General features: G+C 39.0%; 4 protein-coding genes and 1 pseudogene across 4 annotated transcripts; 3 read left to right on the forward strand and 2 right to left on the reverse strand.

The window, feature by feature from the left end:
- Positions 1–382: 382 nt before the first annotated feature.
- On the forward strand, positions 383–24,684 carry LOC144631435 (uncharacterized). Its single transcript, XM_078489862.1, has 8 exons — positions 383–1,322; positions 3,021–3,115; positions 20,363–20,519; positions 21,556–21,619; positions 22,510–22,628; positions 23,003–23,149; positions 23,444–23,606; positions 23,853–24,684. The coding sequence occupies exons 1-8, from the start codon at positions 768–770 to the stop codon at positions 24,116–24,118; spliced, it is 1,566 nt and encodes a 521-aa protein (XP_078345988.1). The 5' UTR covers positions 383–767; the 3' UTR covers positions 24,119–24,684.
- On the forward strand, positions 4,158–6,528 carry LOC144631437 (adenosine receptor A2a-like). The gene has a single exon (XM_078489863.1). The coding sequence runs from the start codon at positions 5,065–5,067 to the stop codon at positions 5,998–6,000; it is 936 nt and encodes a 311-aa protein (XP_078345989.1). The 5' UTR covers positions 4,158–5,064; the 3' UTR covers positions 6,001–6,528.
- LOC144631438 (melanocyte-stimulating hormone receptor-like) lies at positions 8,633–9,966 on the reverse strand. The gene has a single exon (XM_078489864.1). It carries the CDS (start codon positions 9,673–9,675, stop codon positions 8,758–8,760), a length of 918 nt encoding a protein of 305 aa, XP_078345990.1. The 5' UTR covers positions 9,676–9,966; the 3' UTR covers positions 8,633–8,757.
- LOC144632127 (uncharacterized) lies at positions 11,385–13,198 on the reverse strand (annotated as a pseudogene).
- LOC144633938 (adenosine receptor A3-like) lies at positions 16,538–17,609 on the forward strand. The gene has a single exon (XM_078492868.1). It carries the CDS (start codon positions 16,618–16,620, stop codon positions 17,533–17,535), a length of 918 nt encoding a protein of 305 aa, XP_078348994.1. The 5' UTR covers positions 16,538–16,617; the 3' UTR covers positions 17,536–17,609.
- Positions 24,685–26,100: the final 1,416 nt, after the last annotated feature.

The raw sequence follows: 26,100 nt of genomic DNA on the forward strand, positions 1-26,100 counted from the left end.
TTCCTTTGTTTCAATTTTTGCTTAATTATTGGCAATCTTTTTTGAATAGAGCAAATTGTTTTGTTAAATACGTTATCGAATTGAAATAATAACACAAACCAAAGTTTGTATAAATATGTGTTGCTAGCAGCTACTAAAGTCTCCCTAATGAACATTGAATAATCAAACACTTCGTTAACTTCCTTGCTCAAAAAGAGGGAAATGATTACCCGTAACTTTTCGTAACGTCTAGAATCACGTTTAATTAAGTACTGAACAATTTCGCGACCCAACCTCAACAACAGCTAGAGCTAAATATTATTTTCCTTTCAATTCTAGAACTTGGAAACAATTCATTAAATATTAATGCTTCAGATTAACTGCCAATTAAAAATGAGTATAATTGACCATAATGCCTTGTTGCATTGGAACAGTTATAATCATAAAGCTCATCAAACAGACTCTCTTGGGATCTGCCATCTAACAGTGGGTAAACCGACAAGATATCTCCGTTTCTCGACTTGAAGCTATGATACAAACAAAAGAAGATATTTTAGTAACGCTGCGTTCCTTTGCAGGAACCAGGGCAGAAACTTCGCCACAATAATTGTTCAAGACGTTATCACTGCGCAAGCAGCAACTAACTACACAAACTCAATTTATAAGTGTAGAATTACGGACGTACTTTTCACTTGCTTATATTGTTCTGTACAGGATTTCTTCTTTCAAATTTTATTATCAAGTAATTGTCTAACAGCGTCGTTATTGCACCGGTGAAACTTGTGATCATGGTTAGAAATACGAAACTGTATTTCATGGTGATATTTTTGTTTATAAACAATGCTCGCCTGGCGTACTCGGTGAGTGTCGACCACAAGTGCAGCAACGGAGAGCAGATGACTGTGTTATGGTGGAGCCAAGAGCCTTATATCTTCACCCCAGAAGAACATGACCACGAGGACGAACACAATGAAGCAAAAACCGGGGGAGACTTGCCATCATTAGAAGGAATGTTTCCAGTTATCTTACGCCAAGTTATCAGGGGCTGTTGTCATAGCAACACGACTGTTAACTATACAAAGATTCCTGAGGGTCCCGCTAGCCTTGATAAACTTTTAGCCGAAAATAGCTTTGATGCAATAATGCCCGTGGGAGCGAAGGTGGGAGCCGAGACCGTGCGTCGATTCCCCTTCGTCGGGGTGCTTGAGTCCCCAGGGGTAGCAGTTCTTATCAAGGGGAATGTGTCCGGGACTCAGCTGCTGCTGTCTGTACTTCAAGGCTGGCCTATACTCGTGTTTATTCTCATCTCAGCGACCCTAGCTGGAGTTGTTATCTGGTTGGTGGTAAGTGGAGATAATTAATGAAGCTTCTATAGAAGTGTATATAAAGGGCGCGTTTTTTACCCACAATTCTGGTTGTGGGTTAATGGTTGGTACAGAATGCTAGGAATAATTCGGATTGCCTGCATTAAAAAACACCCATTACCGTAACCGCACACTTCTGCCAACCCTGTGTAGAACTTGCACTCTTTTATGCTCTTACGACTCTTGTTGTCGTTGTCTTCTCGACACTTCCGGAACGAAATGTAAGGCACTTCCACCTGTTCTCGGAGTTCGCTGCCGACGGAGAGCAGCCATTTTTCTTCATCGTCGGCGGCAATCATTTGCCAAATTGCCTTTTTTGTACGAATAATCTTTGATAAAAGCCTCGTGCTTCTGAAACAATAAAATTAGTCGTCAAATTAGAAGCAATGTTTCATTGTGTCCAAAAGTGTAACCTAATTTTTTCTACGGTAGGGACGTATTTGAATCCGCAGCGCTTATCTCGCCGTCCACCGTCTTGTATTTTCATTCACAATATTCTGTTCATTCTGCCCCTTTAAGTAGAATGGACGGAATGGCGTTCTATTCCGGAATAAGAATGCGGAATAGAAAAACGCGCTCATTTCACATTCTGACCATTCTCGTTCCAGAATTGTGAATAAAGAAAGCGCTCCAAAACTCTTAGAAAAGCGCGGTACGTGTTACCTGAGTTCTGGGGTTGGAGCCAGACCTGGGCTATTGTCTTGTTGTTCTCATAGGCAAGATACTTTTAAGTTTAAACTCTTCATAACCTCTCTCCACCCAGCAGTATAAATGGGTACTGCAAGGACAACCTGAAAAAATGCTGAATTACCCAGTGATAGCTCGTCTATGCCGTTCGCCATTAACAAAGCACTGGCACTCGGTTGCGAATTCCGCCAGCTACGCAGGCTATTCAGTGATGGAATGACATTCTCAAAGCAACACAAAGCTTAAGGATGCCAACCAACGTGGTCGGCTGATCCAAACAGAATATGACCTAATGTTAAACAATAGTATGTTATTCAGTTGGTGGGCGCCATCCAATTGCACAGTTTAAAAACCTTATTGCTCGGTCACCAATTTTCGAGTACAAGCGGGGGAAAATCTCACTTCTTACTAATTTTGACTTCACGCTTGATTTGGGACATATCTTTTGCGTTCACACTAAATTGTAATTGACGGGGTGACTGACAGAAGGGATACCAAAACCGTGAACACTTTTATTAGACTTTGAAAGAGAAAGCAGAGAAATAGTTACACACATTATTCGCAAAAAATAACCTATTGGCTCCACCACTGTCCATTTGTTTATATTACTTGTAGTTTAAACTGTCATTCTGCAGGAATTTGCATGTCCAAGATAAATATTAATTGTGTTCACGGTTTCCTGGTGCACCTTGTCAAAGGGTCATGTAAGAGTGTTCTGGGAAAATCTCTAAAGCGATGAGAGATCGAGGGAAGCCTAAAGCATAATAAAAATGACAATAACACTGCAAAATGGAGACAGATTTTAAAATTCAAGACTTGGCGATAAGGCGCTCTATTTTCGATTTCTTTCGTTAAACATTGCCATGCCATTGTACAACTAGAGGACAACTATTAACATGATACTTACAGGCCTTTGGTTATAAAAAACTCCAAGCAGCACTGAAAGTCAGAAATATTAATTTTACAGGTGTTTTAAATTTCAACCCACAGGAGCGCAAGGAAAACACTGACCAGTTTCCCGCGTCATTTTCACATGGTGTGTTTGAGGGATTCTGGTGGGCTTTTATCACCATGACAACCGTTGGGTAAGTGCAACATTTAGATTCACAGCGGGATTCATAAGGGCTAGTGCTGTACAAGGATTGGAAAATTGAACAGCCTGGTCGATTTAAGAGGTAGCTTCCTGCGCAGGCGCTCTTTGGGCTCGTAACGCGTTGTGTGACGAGACCAAAGAGCTTCTGCGCATTGACAGTTTCAAGAGTTCAGTGGTGAGATGGGAAAATGTGAGACGCGCAGAAGTGGTGGCGGGTTTTATTGTGGCACAACTGTATTCCGTTGCAGAACATTTGGGACACTTTTTCACTGAAATAATTTAATTAATTCACTTGAGTTCGTTTCAACCAAAGCCTTCATAAGGTACAGCATACATTTGTTTCGTACGATTCTCGTCCCCAGATATACTTTTTGAGTGTTTTTTTTTGTACCGTTATAAGCTCTCGTTTCGTCAACCACGTAACCAAAATGAACAACAGCTCTGGCAAGGAGATTGGTCATGCGCGGTGGAGTGGTTGCACGAAACATTTTATTTTCGTTTTTTTTCTTCGAATCAGAGAAGGATTTTCTTAGCAAACAGGTTAAGGTTTTTCCTGAGACAAATAAATAAAGCAATGTTCAAGACTCATGGAAAATTGCTTATATTAATTAAACATGCTGTTGTGCCACGTGAAGTCAGTTTCGCAGCAGCAGTAGCGACAATTTGATTTTTCAATAATTCGACCAAAGCTCAAAGTTTTTTTTACTGCTACTCGATATTGTCCAAAGTTCAACATGTCTGCAAAAAATAATAATTCCTGTTAATTATAAAACAAATTTAGAAGTTTGTGCTAATCCTGGTTTTAACAAACGCGCCGCATGCGTTTTTCTTAAGAAATTTGGGTATGCAATAACGGCTGTTCGATCATTGTATCGCTGAAATTAGACACCTACGTCGCTCGTGCGTCAATAAGGTGCAGTTAATAAAAAGAATTTGTTTTTTCTTCTTATATCTCTGATATTTGTAAAGGTGATGAAATATATCACTGACTTTTTTAATTAAAGAAATGCTGTTACATACGTCCTAACTGAAAATGGACCTCGTGTGGTACCACTGATCCAGAAAATGCTACTCGCAAATTCACTGTTAACCTCGCACTGCGCGCTTCACCGATTACGGTAACTTTCAAAATTGCTCGTCTGATTACTCTATGAATTATACTCAAACACTTCCTTTACTATGACTAGCGTATTATTTATTCAGTAGAGAATTGCCAGCTAGACAGAGCCCTACTGAATGTTAAAGTAATACGAGAAAAACAGTCTATGGCTTAACTCAGTCGTATGACCTCATCAATGTGAAGCCTTATCGTCCTGTAGTATTCGCTCGAAAATGTTGTTAGACAAAGAGAAACACTTGTAGATGGAGCGTTCGTTGCACACGCCACCGGGGACATGAAACAGGTGTACCACAAGTTAACATACTAATTACTGTTTTGTTTGCTTGTGTGTTTTTCTTTTGCCAATATCAGATGCATGTCCATATTTCTCCCTGTGCTTTTCCTAACTTATTCTTTAAACATAACTCGTATTAATCATATGACTTCTATTCTGGCCTCGCCATTATTAAGCCGTTCTTTTTCGTATAATATTCAATCAATGTATCTTTCACTACGTCTAAAATATCCAAATCCCAGGCATCTTTTCAGGTTTTTACATACATATGGCTTTTTTAATAAACCTCAGTGACATTTATGCTAGTAAAGATGACGTCTTGGTTTTTTTTAAGTTATCCTAATCATTAATTAAAAAATAGTACCCACGTAGAAGCCTGCACTGTCATCTTAATTTGACAGCAAACATCATTGAAAAAATTCTAAGTACATTTTATGTAAACCTCACTCGCATAACATCTGAGTAGGCGAGTTCTGGGTTACTTCAGTTTACTTTCTTCGCTTACTGAGGTTTGTCACTTTGAGTAATCGGATTTTGAATTAATATCATGAAGCAATCATCTTGCGAAGCAGTGCCGCACTATTTCCCTTTAATCTCCGAAGTTGAAGACCTCTACTGGGCTTACATCGTTAACTGTATCTTGAACAACTTTCTTTCTTACACTGCCATTATGCTAAACATTGTAACTCTCCATGTGATAAGAAAAACTTCGTCGTTGCCAAAAACTTTAAAGACATTGCTCCTGAGTCTTGCTGTTTCTGATGTTGGCGTTGGTTTATTGGCCCAACCGCTATATACCTCACTTCTCGTCAAGTGGTTTCAACAAACCAATCCCAGCTGTAGCAACTACAAGGTTTTTCTCGTCATCATGCTTTTGTTTTCGTTAGCTTCGTTGTTTGGTGTTGTGGCTGTTAGTGTAGACAGGTTTTTGGCTATTCATTTTCATCTCAGATACCGGGAACTTGTGACTTACAAGCGTGTTGTTGCTGTGGTGATGTTAATATGGGTGCTTAGTGCATTTTTTTCTTTGACGACGTTGTGGGTTGCTCCAGGTATTCGATCCATATTTCTGTCCGTTAGTGTTGTTGTTCTTCTTCTTTTTACAACGATGGTTTACATCAGGATCTATTTAGCCGTACGACGCCACAAGAATCAGATTCAGGCTCTGCAAGTCAATGAAGCAGCGCAGACTACAGAAATGACAAATTTTGCGAGCCTCGTTAAATCTGCAGTCGGTATATTCTACGTGTATCTCGTGTTTTTTGTTTGTTATTCGCCCTTCTTCATCTGTTTGGCTGCCATCAAAGTCAATGGCCCGAGTATCCCTTTGAAAAGATTTTCTCTTTTCTCGTGGACTCTGGTATTTCTTAACTCTTCTTTAAACCCAATAATTTATTGCTGGAAGATGAGACACGTTCGACACGCTGTCATGGACATACTGCGGAACATGCCACGGAACAGAAATCGCGGCACATCACAATAATCGGAGGGCTGGCCATTCTATTTTATGATTCTTCACATTCGGTGTTGTGGTTGTTAATAAACGCCTTTGGTATATAAAAGGATGGAGAGCAGTCTGAAACCGAGCTGCAGTAGGATAAAGAAAAGCGCCGCGGCTAAAGAAGGAATATAGAGTCAGGCTCATTATTACATTATGGCTGGACGCCTATCAAGAAGGACGCACTCTCTCTCGCACTCGGCTCGATAACAACCTTCTAAATCAATTTTAGCCTTTTATTTGTTATGATAACTTTATACTACATAACTTAAACATACATATTTGATAGGCCTAGGCTTTCGTTTCAAAAAATTTTCTTAAATCGCACTTTAATGATGATGATAATGTTCAGCAACAGGAGGATTCATTGTGGTGTGAATATCATGCAGACACTCGAGTGTCATGTTCACTCGACACCTCTAGGAATACTTGCATTACGTAAACTGTTACAGTTTAAAAGTTTATTTCGCAATTCGTTTGATGAGTTTGGGAAGGATAAATAGTAAAGAGTCAATGCCATGTTACCACGTTTTGCAGTGTATAAAGTTGCCCGTCTTCAAATCGGCGAAAACCATAAAATAACTGTTTACCAATTAGGTAGAAAAACACTTAAGACGTAACAATAAACGGAGAAAAAGCAAGAACGGATGGCTTCGAATGGTGAGGAAAACTGAGATGAATTTTAATTGGCAAACTTGAAAATCACACTGAATTTTGTCAAATTGTGCCGTACGTGACATAGTTCCTTCAATATCCCATCTGTTTCTACATCTTGTTTCTGTTGCTGTCAGAATTAAGGTGAATGACACCTTTTTGGTAGGAACAAACACTTCACGAGTTGAAAGGACTACAGGACAAGACGTCAATTCAGTTCAAAGGCAACAAGAGATATTAAACAATAAAAGTGAAATACATATGATTCAGCTCCAATTCTGCATTGAGAAAAAGATAAAAGATAAGATTCTCCTGTCATTCTAAATTTGAGTTATATAACAAACGTGAGTACAGTAGATTCCCGATTTTTCAAACCCTCATTTTCTCGAGCCTCTCAATAACTTGAAGTCGTTTCCCGTCGATTTGCTTCATTATTAAAGTCAAACATTGCAGTTCTACTCCCATTTCTCGGCCGAGTTTTCGAACCAATTTCCAGTTTCCTTGAAAGTTCGAGAAATCGGAATCCCACTGTAAGTTAAAACATGTATATGCATGCACTTCAGTGTCTACAAATTATTTTTAAACCCTATGAAATCAAAAGGAAATGATATTTTTTAGCATAAAAAGAGTTTAGTTAACTGAACAAAATTTGCAAATTGAGAAACGGTACGTTTTCGCGGTTTCTAAAAGCTGGTTTTCATATGATCAAAAATTAGTTAGGGAGCTCCCAGCGGCCCGGGGCGGGGGGCCCCCATAAATGGGGGGGATATAAGACACACGGACTACTTTAAGAAAAAACAAGAAATGGTCCCAAAAAATAACTGCACGGTTGATGGAAACTTAAATAAACGCTGTTTCGGAAGGACTGGAAAAACAGCACCTTTTTTAGCAGTAATCCAAAGAGCTGTCTTTTATCGGGTAACTGCAAATAAATAACTGGTAATACTTATTATTTATAAGCTGCAAGTTTTTGTCAACAAGTGTTTTCTCATCTTGGGAGTCCGATTGCCGAACGTTAATAGCAATGTAGAGCTGCTAAGAAAGTCCAACATGGAAACCATAGAAACATCAGTTAAGCGAAGGAAATGGCGCTGGATTGGCCACACTCTCAGAATAGAAAGTAACAATGTGGTGAGAAAAGCCTTGCACTACCACCCACAGGGGAAGAGGAAAGTTGGACGGCCATGAATAACTGTAAGCGGTCCATGCTGCAACAGTTCAAACGAATAGTCTACTCCTGGGAAAGAACCAAAACATTAGCAAAGGACCATGTGCGTTGGAGAATACTGGTGGACGCCCTGTGCTCCCACGACAGCGAAAAGGAACAATCATGACAGAAGTTCAGAACATTGAACATAACTTAAAAACAAAATAGCATAATTTCTAAATTTATTTCTCGTCTTCTTGAGTGCTGATTTTACTTCAAAGAAAGCCATTTCGGTGTTCAAAACAAGCAAAAAGTATTATGTAATGCTAACCGGGGTTTAAGTCCCTTAAACGTAGGTTAACTAACCATCCCAGTAAGAAGTTTAACCTCGAGTTTATCTCTAACCCTCATTGGAACAACCGGGACCAGGAAACCATTTATAACTTTTAACTTATTATACTTTAATGTTATTATTTTAACCTTTACAGCGGAGAAAATCTAGGTAGTACATTCTCGCAAGGAGATACCTGTGTAAAAACTGGTCTAACTTGAATAACTTGTTTATGATCGATAACGAATTTGCTAACAAGGAATATAACTGTACCGTGAAGGTAAAATTCAAATTTCATACAACCCCACAATAAGTGGCTCTGATGTTTTATTCTCTATCTAAAAAGTTGAGTCAGAAGCGACCCAAGGTTGTTCCACCTGAATCAACAACTTTAAAGACACATGCATTATTTACACGATTTAGGGGCGTATAAATATACGCACATTGTTGAATCATGCTTATTGTATCATTTATTATTGTATATACTTGTAAGAAAAAGTTAACGTATGTCGAGGCGCATTTTTATTCGATTATTACTAAACGTTTATTTCTTTTGTATCCCCTTAAGATTAAAGTAGTGACTCTCTCAGCTTGTGAAACAATTTCTGCTTCATAAACAACACCATATTTGTCTTAAGGTGTTCATCGTCGAAGATCTAACTTCTCTTATCTTCCAACAATATAAGACAGGGTTGAGTGTTGAGTTAAAGAAAACAAGTGTTGATGAAAGTGTCCATGCGAAAAAAACAGACGAAGTCAATCCTTCTACAGCTATTGAAACTGAAGTTAAAACCATGGGAAGATAGCATGCAAGTACTGAAACCTGTATCCACAATGCACTGGACACTGTCTTTCTGTATCGCGCTATGTTCAATGGCTCATGTCCGTTTGGTTGTCCTTGGTGAACGTGTTCTTGTATTTGAGCTTGATGATGAAGGAGCTTTAAGTAGATCTTAATGTAGCAGTAAGTTGAGACAATTATACATAAAAGAACAACTATCGCGACGTAACATGCTGTTATCTTCTTGTTCCAAAACACCACGGTGGCAAAGCCGATGCTCAGAATCCAAAACCAAATCACACTAAACAGAACTCTTTTAAAAGTAACCACTTGTCTGTATCTCATGCCCAGTAACAGGGCGAGAAGTCTGTCCACGCTTATTGCGGTCAGTGTGAACAACGACACGCAACATAAAACCTGGCCTGCAAAAAGGGTAAAGACAACGATCTCACGGCAAAGATTCAAGCTTTTGTTAACCACAGTCATTAAAAAAATGACAAAGAGCGGCTCCAAGAGCATCCCAACGCAAAAATCAGTGAGCGCCAATGAACGTAACAAGATCTTGGAGGGTGGATGAAGGGACGACTCCTTGTGAAGGGCGACTAAAATCACAGTATTACTTAGCATTGAAGTGATGCCCAGAAAAATATGAAAGGCTATGATGCAAAACCACAATGCATGGGATCCAATTAATAAACGTGCAGTACAAAAAGGTTCATCTTGCGCATCATGATAATCAGCTTCCATCAGTGCCTGTCAGTGTGGGTATTGAACGTGTTTGGTGCAAAACATTCATCCTCGGTGATTATAACTCGTAAAGCCATGACGACAAATCAGACTTAGGCAGAGTTTGCAGTGAGCGGCTGGAAATATTAGACTAACTTCATTCAGTTAAAAGCAGTCTTGGTAGCCTTAAGTTTGTTATAAGGCAAAAGGCTCGAGAATTAAAATTGTTCCAAAGAACGTGAATCAAGCGTGTGAATTAAGCAGCTTAGAAGCAGCCTTCGCTGTTTATTTTCAATATAAATCCGTGTTAGAATGTCAGTCTATTCTTTATGACTTTAGATTTATTTTGTCAGCTTTGCATCCATAAAACTCATCATTATTTGATGAAGGGTGAGTGTTATTTACTTACTTCTTAAAAACAGATTTAAATTATCTTTGAATGCGAAATCAGTTTGTTCGATTTGAAATATACTTACAGAGTGATTACAAGGGATGTCTTGTGATAAAATTTTAATTCAGTTTGCTTTCTTGTTTTTAATTGCCAGCTTGGTTTAGTTATATTCATGTTGGTAGGTTGAAATCTTTTTGAAACTCGTTAGCTGCGGCCAAAGTTCATCTAAAATGGCAAGTCAGTTTCTGTTCACACAGCAAGTTTTAATTATAAAAACCTGATTGTTGTTTTCCATGAGCGCTGCTGGTTCATCAGTAATGAATTGTCAGGGAGCGGTTCTTGATCTGTTCAGTTGTGCTGGTAGACAACAAATAAGTAAAAAACTTAATAAATAAGTAGCTTGATTCCTTCGCAAGATAATTCATCTTTCAAAACTTGCATGAATATCTCCTCAAATTATTTAGCTTTTTGTTCTTTTTCAGTTGCCTCGTTAACAACAAATACATCTAATTTTTCTCCATGATGTCAGACATCATTTATATTCAGGCCAGTGAGACACAAGGCAGCACATCTAATCAAGGTCTCAAATTTATTTCAGCTGGACTTTACAATACAATATTTATATTCTGGTAAATAAGCAGCAAGAATATTAATTGATACTTGTTTTCCGTAAGTGCTGATGTTTTGTCAGAAATGATTTTTTAGCAAGTGTTCCTCTCTTTTTATTCAGTTACGCTGGTGCAATACATTAAATACGTTGATTACACCAGTAGAAACTTCCTACGGTTTTAAAAGAAAACTGAATTGCTACACAATTGTTCGTGAAATATTAAGACCACATTCTTCAATAATCATTAGCCTTCTTCCCAAAACACATCGCCGAAACCTCTTAGACTTGTTCAGTTTTTTTATTTGGTAGTATTCTCTGCATTTAGTTAGTCAGTTAACCAGTAAATTAGATAGTTCAGTTAGACAGTTAGTTAGTCACTTAGTTAAGTTAGTTAATGAGTTAGTTTTTCATTTAAAGATTTTAATGATTCTTAGTTTTTATTTCCATTTTTACAGCTCAGCTATTTTATGTTAGTATTTCCTTTTATCACTGATGTAAATGTTTTAAGTAAATTTCACTTTTTAATAATATTTTTACTGTAAAGCGCCATGAGCCATGGATATGGCGCTATATAAATCTTTTATTATTATTATTATCATTATTATTATTATTATTATTATTATTATTATTATTATTATTGTTGGTACAGATTGATGCACTTACTCAGATGACTTACTCAGAAGGTATAGGCTATAAACTAAACACGTATACTTCATAGTACTCCAATCTTCAATTTTTTTCTTCTTGTCTTTTTATCTGAGGTTCAGTAAATGATCCTTCATATTCACCCTCTCTCTGTCTTATAGTTTCCATAACCGCTCGTCTTACTCCTCTAATCTTCCAGCAATATACAATCGGGTTCAGAGTTGAGTTGGGGAGGCGAGGTGGCCTAATGGTTAGCGCGCTCGACTCCGAGTCGAACGGCCCGGGTTCGAGGCCTGGCCGGGGAGCTGCGTTGGGCAAGACACTTAACTCTCGCAGTGCCTCTCTCCACCCAGGTGTATAAATGGGTACCGGGGAATTTACTGCTGGGGGTAACCCTGCGATGGACTAGCATCCCATCCAGGGGGGAGTAGCAATACTCCTAGTCGCTTAATGCTACGGAAACCGAGATAAGCTCCGGCTGTATAAGCCTCATGGCTCGGACACAGACTTTACCTTTTTACCTTTTCAGAGTTGAGTTAAAGAACATAAGTGTTGATGAGAATGACCAAGCGACAATAAGATATGAGGTCACTCCTCTAATTGTAATTAAAATCATAACTATACCCATAGGAAGGTAGCATGCAAGGACTAAAAACTGTACCCACAATGCACTGGAAACTGTCTTTCTGTATCGCGCTATGTTCAATGGCTCATGTCCGTTTGGTTGTCCTTGGTGTTCTTGTATTTGAGCTTGATGATGAAGGAGCTTTAAGTAGATCTTAATGTAACAGGAAGTTGAGACAATTATACATAATACAAGGCATATAATGATAAAATATAAGTTTGACCTCATGTTCCAGGGCGAGAAGTCTGTCCACGCTTATTGCGGTCAGTGTGAACAACGAGACCAAACTCAACACCTCACCGGTAAAAAAACTAATATCATGAATTAGGTAACAAAGATCCAACCTTTCGTATTCTATAGCTACTGTTATAAAATGTGTGGCAAAAAGCGGCTCCACGAGAATCCCAACAAAGAAATCAGTGAGCGCCAGTGAACGTAACAGGATCTTGGAAGGTGGATGAATGGACGACTTCTTGTGAAGGGCAGCTAGGATCACAGTATTACCTAACGTTGAGGTGATGGCGAGAAAAATATGAAAAGCTACAAGAAACCTCGGTACATGCCTTCCTATTAGTAGAGATGAATTGCAAATGTCTCCATGTTCGTCTCCATCTTCCATGTTTACTATTATGCTAAACAGTCGTATTGGATGATCTGCAGATATGAGCCCTTGTGAAATATAATGAGGAATGAGGCTAAGCCAAGCTCGAGGTTTTTGTGATGCGTCTTCAAATTTGCGTGTAGCTACGAAAAGGCATTCCGTGATTATTTGGGTGCGCGACAGGCTATTTATTCATCATACCAAATGTAATATAAAATTGAACGACCTGCCCTTAATAAATCGATCAATCAATCAATTCTTTACTTGACTAACTGTTGTACAATTTCATTATTTTTATCATTGGAGGCCAAAAGAATATTAGCAATGGTGATGAAGTATTTTTTCTATACCCTACTGACAGCTAAAATAATCGTTTAATAACTTTAGTGAACTCTCTTACCTAAATGCACGAAGTCACTTTCTTTCCTCTTGCTCTTCTTCACCTCATTTTTATTTACTAGTAGTTTTATGGATAAGATTTGACTCAAACTGAAATGCATATCAGTTTTGAAAGGAGTTATTGACATTTCTTGTATTGTTTTTGTCGTTTTTGAGGCTTCAGTTCAACTGAGTTGTCAGCATGATTCAAGTGCATTCAAAAACTGAACTGAATTTGAATTGACCGGATCGAACTGTAGATAAACGGACTTTATTTTTTCCTTTTTTAAAAGGTTTTTCACAACAGGTGTTACTTCTCTGGAATAAATATTAAGGCTTCTTGTTTTGTTTGTTTTATCGATGTTGTATATCAAGTTAGTATAAACACAAGGTGGTAAACTTTACAAATATGACAAGTTTCGGGCTCTTTGAACGAAAGTGAGGTTTACTATGCTTGTGCTACTATGTCTTATAGAAAGCCCTTTTTCTTATGGAGCAAAAAAACACCCCCACTTTTAAATTCACTGACATAACGAATTCAGAGACTGCCAAATATTAATTATATAAAAGTAAATTACTGTCAATGAGTGGTATATAAAAATACTTGGGTTCCCTCTGGTGGTAATAATTTCCTTGGAACACAATGGCGTCCTACATCCAGCTGAAAACTCGATAAATTAAAAGAAATTGAACTCATATAACTCATACAATGAACTCATATCGCTCAGCTATATATTTTATTTATATGACAGGTAAACAATCCTGCACGCACAGGGGTTTAATTAATTTTAAAACGAACTGCGGAAAAGCAACTTTGTCGTTTTCGTTCTAGTCTTTTTATGACAATCGGCTTAGCTTTAGAAGTTTCGAGAATTATTGCGGTTTTCAGTGAAATGCGAACTCTGAAATTCGAAATCCAACTTACGATTGCGTTTTCGCTGCCGTCAATCATAATTATGGCGGCAGCTAACGAACCATGAAAAACAGAAACAAACAAAATGGACCGAAATGTACCAATCACAACTGACAGACGTGACCTTTTGACCGTCACTTCAACTGGGCCAGTTGAAGTGAACGTCTGTTTCCCGAGAGGTCCGCTACAATGATTGACGGCAGCAAAAAGCGTAAACCGTTAGTTGAAGATTGAATTTCAGAGTTCGCATTTCACTGAAAACCGCAATAATATTTGAAGACGCATGCATCACACAAAGTTTCGCCTAAGTCTTACCGCCATTGCACACCAAGTTGAATACCGGTTGGTCAGATTCGTTAGCGCTGTATCAATCTAACACTGAACTTGGTTATTAAAGCTGGTAAAGAATTGGATTTCTTTGTGCGTAATCTTTAAGCCATCCCCTTTTTTCTCTGTTTGCGCGTCACCGACCAGATTTCGCGTTTAAAAAAAAAAAAAATTATACAGAAGGAAGAAGGCATGACACTAATAATGTTTCATCCTTTACGCTGTTCTGTTTGAGTAACCACGACGCGATCCTCCCCATTGCCGCCATGTGACTGTAACCATGCCCCAGGCCCACGGACATAGCGAGGACCGGGCCTCCTAGTTCCAGACTCCCCTTTTTTTTTGTTTTTTTTTTATCCGACCGACCGACCCAAAATCAGAAAACACATACGACGATAAACGAAAAAAAAAAAGGGGATGGCCTAAGAGGAACCCACGCATTTTGGATGCTTGTGATCTTTAATATTATTCACGCCATTACCTCAACTTCCGGCAATGCTCTGATCCTAGCTGCCCTTTACAAAGAGTCGTCCCTTCATCCACCCTCTAAGATCTTGTTGCGTTCCCTGGCAGTTACTGATTTGTGCGTGGGGATTCTCTTGGAGCGGCTCTTTGTCGCAAAATTGTTACAAATGCTTAACTTAAAAATGTATACAGTCAACTCTCTCTAAGACGGACACCTTCGGGACCGGCCGCAGCTGTCCGTCTTAGAGAGGTGTCCGCTCTGTAGAAAGTCGAGGTAACATGACACCAGTAATTCTGAGATAATAAAAGCTAAACCTTTGCACAATGTAACAAACCTTTGCTAACTGCAACAAGACTAAAATAATAAAAGGACCGTATTTGCTTTTTAGAGCAAGAATTGAGAGCTTCTACTAACTGTTATACTGTAAGAAGAGAACGACCTCTTAAGTGTCCATATACGTAAGCAAAGAAGTAATCCGTTAAAGCGTCATTGATTGTGGTTAGAAAGCTTGGTACTTGATACACGTATCCTTAGGGCACTGACTAACTTTGCGAAGATGGAAAGTATTTTCACTAATACAACATGATAAAAAAACACTTCTCAAGTGTCCGTTAATGATTTCAAAGTGTCCGTTGTCCGTCTTAGAGAGGTGTCCGTTTTATAAGGAGTTTGATAACAGTATAATGGCTGAAAAACGGCAGGGACCATCACCAAGTGTCCGTCTTATGGAGGTGTCCGTCTTATAGAGGTGTCCGTTAAGAGAGAGTTGACTGTAAATACAAAAACAGCCGGAAAGGACAGGAGACAGAAACCAAAACCTAGCTGGTGAATCTGCTGATACTTAAATATTTAGACCAAGGCTAAAATATTTTGCCTGCTAAATCATTGTTATAGTTAATGTAAATAGGAATTTGCGAAAACAGTATTGCTTAGCTGTTGCAATTAAGCATTGTCAGGTTGAATGGCACATTGTTATGGTTATCTGTGAAAAGAGATTGTTGTAAACATAAATTATGTAGAACAAAACAACGAACATAGACATATAAGACTCACCAACATATGATAGTTTTATTTCGCACCTTCAGTAAGCTTTAATATTAAAATAATTTTTTTATCAGGTAAAATTATCTGAATTATTTGACCGCACACAGTCACAACGAAACGAATGTTGAGATGAATATTGCGACAATTTATTTCGTCTAAGCCGTTAACAATGAATGAAGAGTGCAGAGCAAAAACTTACTTAAATCCCTATCGTACGTGACCTCGCATAAAGACTATACACAATAAAACTGACTGACATTCAATTTTAAATTTAGTGATGGAATTAAAAGAAAAGTATATATTTATTTATAATATAATATAAAGTCGTTGTATAAATTAAAACTGTGACGCTTTTCTGTGGTAAAAAACAACACAGTAGTAATTCAGTTACAATATAAATTTACTTATGACAACAAAGGGACAGCAGGAAATAAGAGTAAAAATCAAGCTCACACCACTTAATTAAAAATAAAAACAAAAAATCTAATAAACCTGGTTGTTCACATCAAGCAAATAATATAAATATAACTCCATTTTATCACTGACAAATATAATGCATCCGCTCTAAGCCAATAAGAGTTAAGCAATTGACCGTTTTATGATGAGCCCCATAATTATAACTTGGTTGGCATTGAATGATAACATCTGCCATGCAGTCCTTTCAAAAAATATAATACAGATTGCATCGTGACTAAAACTTTTAATTTCAGATCCTATTGGAAATTTTAAATTAATACAATTACCGACACACAAACACGTCAATATGATGACATTAAATGAATTTCAAACAAGCTGATGTTTTTAGACATGCGCAGTTTCTAGCTACCTTGCCAAGGGTATAAATATTGGAGACATTTGAAGTCGCATCTCAAATATAAACATCCCCAATCAGTGCATGAAGCTGCCACAGGATATCATCCGCGGAGACTGTTTAGCAGTGAAATAGGGTTTACAATACTGAACATGGAAGATACTGAGCAAGCTGGAAGCCGACGTACACAAAATTATTGTACGGCACCTTTAAAAGGAACCAGTGCATTATGGTTTCTTGTAGCCTCGAATGTTTTTCTCACAATCACGTCAACGTTAGGTAATACTGTTATCCTAGCTGCCCTTCACAAGGAGTCGTCCCTTCATTCACCTTCAAAGATCTTGTTACGTTCACTGGCGCTCACTGATTTCTTGGTTGGCATTCTCACGGAGCCATTTTTTATCATATTTTTCATGACAATCGAACATGAGAACTTGAATCTTTGCTATGACCTTATAACTGCCGGTATTTTTGTAGGTTTACTGTTGTGTTCGGTATCTTTGCTCACACTGACAGCAATAAGCGTGGACAGACTTCTCGCCCTGTTACTGGGCATGAGATACAGAGAAGTGGTTACTTCTAAACGAGTGCTGATGATTGTGATATGTTTTTGGATTTTGAGTATTGGCCTTATTACCTCAGGTTTATGGATCGGTGATATCACTTTTTATTATATCTCCTTATCTGTTCCATTATGCCTAGTAGTCTCAACCTGCTGTTATACAAAGATTTACCTAAAGCTCCTTCATCATCAAGCTCAAATACACGTTCACCAAGGACAACCAAACGGACATGAGCCATTGAACATAGCGCGATACAGAAAGACAGTGTCCAGTGCATTGTGGGTACAGTTTTCAGTACCTGTATGCTACCTTCCAACTGGTATAGTTACAGGTTTGATGGCGACCAGAGGAATGCTTCCATCTCTTATTGTCGCTTGGATGTTTTCATCAACGCTAACATTGTTTAACTCAACACTAAACCCGATGCTATATTGTTGGAAAATTAAGGAAGTAAGACGAGCGGCCATTAACACAATTAAACAGCTAACTTGTTGTGGATCAAGTTAAACGAACCTAAATCCACAGAATCTAAAGTACTAGTTTGACATAAGCGGCGGAGCAGGGGGAGCAGGGTCGCTGTAGCCCCCCCCCCCCAAAAAAAAAAAAACGTTGTTAGCGAAGCATAAAATTGGTTTATCAAGATATTCAGTCTAGTGATTTTTTCACAAATCGTTTCATTATATTAGGATCGTGCTTGGCGAAATAATATGGTGAAGGACTATCAAAGAAACTCCTCTCCCAGAAACGCTACTAAGAGAGGTCCAACAGCTGGTAGAATTGTATTTGACATTGCCTGTGGCATCGGCGATGGAGCAGAAAACAAAATTCTGTTACTAATTACGATATAAATTGTCTTTTTACGCCATAATTAAAAAAATACGTAAAAAGCAGGTAATACGAATAAAAAACAAGCTGACACAACTTATTGCGGTTTTCAGTGAAATGCGAACTTTGAATTTTAAATTCCAAAAAACGTTTGGTTTTTCCCCCCCGTCATTTATATTTTTGGGGAAAACAAAGGAACAAAAAAAAAAAAAAAAAAAAAAAATGGATAAAAATTTTACAAATCAAATGGAGAAATTTTTTTTCCCCGTAAAACTCTCCCCCGGGGGGCTCCTATAATTTTACAGCAAAAAAAAAAAAATTTTTTTTTTTTTTATTTTTTAAAAAAATAATTTAAAAAGAAAGAAACCCTAATACCTGTTTATTTTTCTTTCAAGCAAACAAAATTCATTCATTTCACATTTACAAAGAATTTCAAGCTAACAGGAAATAAATGTCAGTTAGATAAAAAGACTCGTCAAACACTCCATAAACTCATCAGTACTGAATACACTCCAAAGGGAAATATTAATTAATGACCAGTATGCCAATGTTTTTTTACGGAGTGTTACAAGCACCACAGCTTAGGTAATTGGTTTTGATTACATTGTTTAGCGCCATGGCAAAGTTGATTGGACCGTTCAGTAAACTTATTATAAACAAATAAGAATCAAAGTCACTCGACGCTGCTTTAACAGCGTGTTTCGTTTGTGGTTCGAGGGAAGAGGGTCCTGAAGGGAGGGTACCAAATCCCATTTCCCAGCCCAAGTTTTGCCCAAATCCCATTTCCCAGCCTATTTTTTGTCTAAATCCCAGTCCCAGCAGTGAAATTCCCAGTGCGTGGAAAATCTGGTCTCAAGTGCATTATATCTGTGTTGTTTTGATTGTCCTAAACGTAGCCTACTCTCTGAACTTTCCCTTCGGTGCCCAATATAGGGATTGAACCCAGGCGCAGGAAGAGCGAGTCCAGAATAACTTGTATGCGCATGCTTAGAAATCCGTCGCCCCCCACCCCCCCACCTTACAAAAAAGGGGGGTGACCACCCGGGGGTGACCAAACCATATTCCACAGCACCTTTGGACACGCACGCGCGCAGACGATAAATTAAAAAAGTTGTAATTGTGGATTTAGTACCTATTTTGCATAGTTCAGTTTTTCATTTAAGCGAGCTATTTTTACCTTAGCGCACACACGCTACATGTAAGAAATGCCACACCTCTCTGTCGTTTTTCATTGGTTTGTTTTTAAAAGCATGCACATGCAAGTTATCCTGGACTTTCTTTTCGCACCTGGGTCGCAGAAGGGATAGTTTAACGACTTGACTAATACGACTATCCAAAATCATGCTCTGCTAGTTATCATCACTAATATTGTTGAGAATATCACTTTTCATTTGTTCGTTTGTCTTGTAGAGAATAATAGAATTTTTTGAAGCTTTAACTAAAGCTATCAAGTTTTTATCCCGTACCTACCACTACCCTGACTGACAACAACTTGCTGTCACTTCTTTTAAATATTCCATTTGTGCTGATCCTCAGTCATAGCTGTTCCGTTGAGTAACTTAATCACTTACACGAAAATTGATCAAGACTTCATGGACACTCGTGCAGTGCGGTCGTTTCGTTTCAGAATTTTCAGCGTCAGTTTGAACTATTTTTTGCCGGACTTTAAGAACATAACATTATATAAGGTAGCGCAAAATATGCAGGTTTAGTCATGTACTGATGCGCTTCCCATTCCCATTTTTTGTTTCCGAATCCCAGTCCCAGTGACCTAAATCCCATTTTCCCAGTGAAAAAATAGGCAAATCCCAGTTCCCATTTTACCCCTTCAGGACCCTCAGGGAATAGAAGTGTGTTCATGGAAATGTTATAAAGAAACCTTATGAAAATATCGCTGAACAAATCATACACTGAACATGATTTCTCGGCCCTGAGCATGCTCCCGGCCCCCAATCCGGTCCCCCCCAATCCGGCCCCCAATCCGGCCCCCAATCCTAAACACAATCTAAGTCCAGTAACCTGAAATTTTTTTTAGATAATCTCATAATACAATGGAATTCCGATTTCTAGCATCCTCGTTTTCCCGAACCGACCGAAAACTCGAACCAAAAGTCTTTTCCTTGGATTTGTTTCACTCAGTCGAACACCGCAGTTTTAACTCGATTCTCGAACCAATTTTTGTCTCCAAGAAGGTTCGAGATATCGAGATTCCACTGTAGTTTCTGCCTTTTCACAACTAAAATAGCAGCGGCAATGGACTTTTAACGCAAGGAGTTCAATGAGAAAAGTTATTTAGTGAAAATTAGTATTAGTAAATTCTATCTATCGGTTCAACTTCCCACCGGGTATATCTTGGGTGGCTTTGGTTAAACTCCCGTCAAGGGAAGGGGTGAAAAACACATAAGTGGAGAAGGGGTTGTTTAGGTGCTGGACTAGCTAGTAGAAAGATGTTTCACTTAACTATATATGGAATCATAAACAGAATTTTTCAATTATTATATTTTTACAGATATGGAGACAAAGCACCCAAAACAATTGCTGGTAAACTGCTGGGGCTGGTGTGGATGTTGGCAGGACTTATCATCATCACCATGTTTATCAGCATCATCACCACGTCATTAACTTCAGTCAGTCTAGAAGGACGAACTAGCCTTAGGGGGGTCATGGTAGGTAGGCACTTCAGTCAGTCTAGAAGGACGAACTAGCCTTAGGGGGGTCATGGTAGGTAGGAACTCAGTGCGGAAACACAAGCTCCAAATGTTGCAGTCTTGCCTTGTTACCTTTTTACTGAAATGAACTAGAATAATCTGTGATCAGTTCTAAGATCTGTTTCTTCGTTTCCCTAGGAATATACCATTCCCTGCCAAGAAATTAAATATGAAACACGAAACATTTTTCCTATATTTTTCCTAAACACTGAAAATAATGCAAGAAAACACGATACAAAAGAGTTCGTCAAAAGGAGAGCGGCGAAACATGAGTTGGACAATCTCCACACCAGTAAATTTGTCATTTTCGCATGCCAAGTGCCGTATAATATTATTTCAACCTCAGTGATGTAAGCATTTCATTAATAAAATCGGAGCCAGTCGTTAGTCAATTACCTTAAATGCAGAGGCGGTGGTGTGTTTTGAAACAAGGCGGAGCAACGTACTCCAAGCCAAGTGCATACCCCCCCACCCCGGGGGGGGGGAGGGACACCACCGTACTCAAATTTCCCAAAATGTCTTTAACAGTGTCCGGTGTAGCCTCCCACGCAGTCGTTCTTAGGGGCGATCGCGTTAGGAGGAGTGTAACGCGATCGCCCCTAAGAACGACTGCGTGGGAGGCTATGTCCGGTGTGTCGGTAATCGATTTGTGACAATGCATAACTAGGCAGTTCACTGAGACAATCCTGCTTTATGGTGCTTTTTGAGTTGTTCTTTAGACGTCAGAGGGCAGAAAATGTACGCTGGTTCTTCCTGGACATAAGCGAGAGTTTCGTTGAAAGTCCCACACCATATATTATCCCGCCAAGCACGATCCTGATAAAATGATTTGTGTCTAGACAAACCAATTTTATGCTGCGCTAGCGATACTTGCGACACTGAAATGTGTGAGGGCTAAGTCCCCCACCCCCTGCTCCGCCGCCTGTGAAATTAAATGGCAATAGTCGATAAGGAGGTAGACTAAAGCGATTTATTTGTATGACATGAATGGCAGGTGTCAGCTGTCAATCATAGTGAGGAACACAAGCTCGGGATTCGTGAAATTGCCACAGTAGAAGGTTAGTCAGATCTCAGTATTATTTTTCACATGTGTTTGCTTCCTTAGTTTGACATGAATTATCAAATAAAAGAAATTCGCGTATCTGATTGGTTCTTGTATTTTTTCTATTTGACAATTAGTCTACGAGCCGAAGTTTTCTTTGAGCGATTATTCAATAACCGAGCTACTGCGCGCGTTGTGATTGGTTGATGTCTGTCATCTATTAAAGTACAGACGCACAGATGCCGTCACTGCGTGGTGTGACTCACGCGCCAACCTCGTAGTTTTTTCAGCAAAAACTCGCAGGGCCACAACAAAACAAAAACGTTCGGCTTAATTATAAATCAACAGTGACAAACAGGTACCGTTCACCTTTCGAAACATTTATCTGGACTAAACAAGCTTGAAGTAGACAGTGAATGGTTCGAGAAATTATCGAAATCTGTATGAAAGTGTTTGTCCGATGTTGAACAGGAGACAAATGAATGGCGGTTGAACGCTTAGGTTAAAGCTTAAACAGCTATCCAAATGGAAGTAAGGCTAGTTTTTTCGATGATGGTTCAATTTTCCATTAATTTTCCATTTTCCATTATTCTGTTTATTTAACCGGTTTAACAGTGGTTCAACGGAATGATTCAACGCGTCACACTTAATAAAGCTCTCCTCTTTGCATATCTTTATTCTAATACAGTCAACATTAAATATCAATTCATTCGTTTCAAAAAATGTTTGCATGAAAATTTGGTGATGCACGCATTAAACTAACATCACTGGACCAGTTAATAAGTTTTTCTATATTCCCATGACTTATCTTCAGAAAAGTTATGAATATGCTTTAGACCCTCGTCAAAAAGGTATCTTAAATTTAACAAATTTGGAATTGTAACTGAAGATTTTTATGTTACCCAGCTCTGGTCAGCAGTGAAGAAGTGTTTCAATATGTACTTGACCGTCGCGTGGAAGGCGCTTTAGTGGATGTACACGGACTTAAGCATCATATCAACGCCCTTACTCAACATAACATACAGGTGAACAAATGCCCCATTGATTCGTTTAATCGACTTTCCTTAGAGCGGTTTTCACTTGAGTGTCGAAAGTAATTCGCGTTTGCATTGGTTTTGCATTAGTACGCTCAGTGATTGGTTTAAAACTCTCACGCCACTTTCTCAGTCAATCGGAAGTAAAACCAAAACCAATCGTGACTCGCTTGCGCACGTTTTGCCGCGCTTCTTGCCGGCTACATGTATTTGCTTCGAGTTTTGATTGGTTTAATGGATTGTCTCTGTTCTTTGTGATCGGCTAGAGTGATTACTTTGATTTTGGTTTTACGACACTCAATTGAAAACTGCTCTATATGGTCATAACTTCCAGTACACATGACCACTGCGTTCCTTGTTGATAGGTCGGCAATATTCTTAGCAGTCACGTGGCGTATGGAGCAATTCTTGCTGTCAACGCCAGCCGCTTTGTGAGATGCTTTAGAGAATACATGCAAACCGAAGAGCAATGGCTTTATCATATTCTGGCAGAAAACACGGGAACCACAAAGGTCAGTACAAGACGCCTTGCAGCATTCTTGTTTCCAGAGTCTTCGTTTCGTTTTATGGGCATATACTGTATTTTTATAAACAATAGTTTTTATTTTCATAAATTTTCATTAGTCAAAATCTTAGAAGGTAGACGCAGTAGACGCATCGGAGAGGAAGGGGGGGGGGGGGGGGGGTCACCAGAAAGCGAGGGATTTTGAAAAACATTCAGGTCGAGTGTTGAGTGTTGGATACTGAACTTGGTAAAAGTCTGTTTTGTGTAGCGACAGAAATGTCTGTGTTTTCTGGTCCCGCAGGAGAAGATAAGCGTTGCAGAGGATTATTTTGGCAGCGGAGGAATATTCAGTATCGCAGTGTACTGCGGACTCTCGCTGTTTGTGCTGCTCATTGCTGCAGGGATCGGCTGGGAGATGTACAGAAGACGGAAACTTAAAACCAAAAAACAAAGTACCGGTGAAGGTAAGATTGAGTTCGATGCCTGACTCATCAATAATCTAAAAGATCAGCGATAACAAGAATGGACGACCTCTCCCCAAATCATTGATTTTCTGAAAGGAAACAGTTGCATTAACATTTTTTGTCTTGGTATTTTTTGTCTTGAATGTTCCACTGACTATATGTGACATTCTACGCAAACATCAAATAATCTTTAGCTGGAGGAGAAATATATACTTAATGTGATTATACTGTTTATTTATAATTCAGCGGCCAATGTAGAAACTGCCACCATTGTCCTGGAAGACTTAGAGACCCGCCCGACCCCGCGGCTATCGTTTGGTCAGGGCCCTTCAGAGCAGCTGGTCTCCAAACACAGCATGGAGATCATGAGCATGGACGAAGAACTCAACGATTTTCGGAAAAGTTGGCAGGATAGGCGTTCAAGAATGTTAGAGCGACATCAACGAGAACAAGCAAGTGGTGGTATTAATGGCGAACGTTCCAGCTCCTTAACTACAGTAGAAGAACCATGATTTGATAACAAAGTACAAACCCTTTGGTCTGTTGAAATATACTCTCCTTAGATATCATTCTAACAAGAAAGCTTCCCAACTTAATGGACCTGCCAGTGGTATGAGATAAGGAATCGTGAATCTTATTGCTAACATGTGCTTTAACCAGCGCATGCGTACATCACAGATTTAGTAACGCGAGAAAACGAATTGTAACGGGCCGCAGTTAGAGATAATACAGCCGTGAATATCTGAACTTAATTAGGTTTCAAAACTATTTACAACTTTGTATTTCTTCTTTCATTTTTGAAATTGTTTTCTTTCGGCTAATTACATAACAGTGCTAGAAACGAGCGACCCTAGAAAGTTTCGATTTGAAGTCCGAAAATATCGGACTTCCAGTTGAATTCCCATGCCTAGCTGTCAAAAAACAACGAACTATTTGGTGTTTAACTTTCGGCCATTTTTATTGTTTTTCAAGCCAATCAGATTCGATCCTGCAGCGGAACTTTCGAGAGTCGCTCTTTTTGTAAAGCTTGCGCAGTAAGCTAGAGGTCCTCTGGTTGCAATTGCAATAAAAATCAACGCTGAAAGTACGTGTTGTAAATTACTGCGAATGTGGGTAAATGTACTAATCTGACCAGGCGTTACTGTTATAACGTTAAACACAACTTGAATAACCTGATCACCTGAAGCCTTCCGAACATTACCAAACACCAAAAGAAATCATACTGAAATCATCCGATTACGTCAGAAGATTGACCGAAGACTTTCGAAGATTAACGAAGATCACCTTAAGTATTTCGTGGAAATGACTGCCCTAAAGTTAAGGTTCGGGTTAGAACACACACGGGTACCACACTACTTGGGAAGTGACGGATCGAAAAAGGAAAGCATTACAAGGATTTATTTCACTAAGAAAAAAGGTGAAGATATCGAAGACGTCAAGTGTGCTGACGAGTACCGTGAGTTACTCAAAATATAAAAAGTTGCCAAAAGTTTGCCGAGCAACTTGTGGACAGCCCTAACCCTAACCCTAGCTACTATCCCTAGCTACTATCCCTAGCTACTATCCCTAGCTACTATCCCTAGCTACTATCCCTAGCTGCTAATCCTCACCTTTTTTGCCATACTGCACAGATCCCGAATGTTTTGCATTTGCTTACATCATTCCAATGGGAATGGTTGATTGCTTGCTATTTAGCAAATGACTCCAAATACATGCTAATTTCCCTTTTAACGATAGGAGTTTTAAGCATTTTCATGCAATTTCACTGCAACAGAAGTATCTAGATAACAGTTTAAGGCCAAAATTTCTTAATAACAAGGATTATTTTCTGAGAAAACTCATGAAGTTGTCGATTACCTTATGTTTGCTGACGAGTTTGTGAGGTTCTGGTGCTGAATAGGCCGAAAGCTACAACATTTCCTCGGAAATCTTCGACAAACTTCTTAAATCTTCAGAAAAGTTCGAAAAATGTTCGCCAAGAAACGATCGCATGGCCCTCGAACAGCACTCGGACAGTCTTCAGAAATCTTTGATCTAGAAATAGGCTAGAAATTGTTCAGAATGCAAAAAGTTGCTCAAACACCCGTGGCAGCACACAGGGCACCCATGGTGTAACGCATCAAGAGAGGCATGGGGAATCCGACAGGGAAATCAAGGAGAATGCAGGAGGGAATGCACCTGGGAGACATGGCACTACATAGGGGGGTATGTTGTCGACCCAGGGTTTGGTGTTAGCCCATGTAAGTGTCAGCCAAGATGTGTTGTTTACCAAGGTTGCGTATTGGACTTAACTGGGTGTCGGCACAATGTTAGCTGGGGTTAGAATTAAACAAATTGACATGTGCGATCAGCCTGTTTAGTACATCTTTTCTAATATTTTCTACATATGACATTGAATCGTGCTTTCAGTAATACTTATTTATGCTTAAAAATAAAACTTAAGGTAAAAGCTGTTAAAATTGATGCTAAACGTTTTCGATCTGTTCGATCATCA

Source organism: Oculina patagonica, chromosome 12 (genome assembly GCF_052425735.1).
Source record: "Oculina patagonica isolate OP01 chromosome 12, crgOcupat, whole genome shotgun sequence".
NCBI classification, from domain to species: Eukaryota; Metazoa; Cnidaria; class Anthozoa; order Scleractinia; family Oculinidae; genus Oculina; species Oculina patagonica.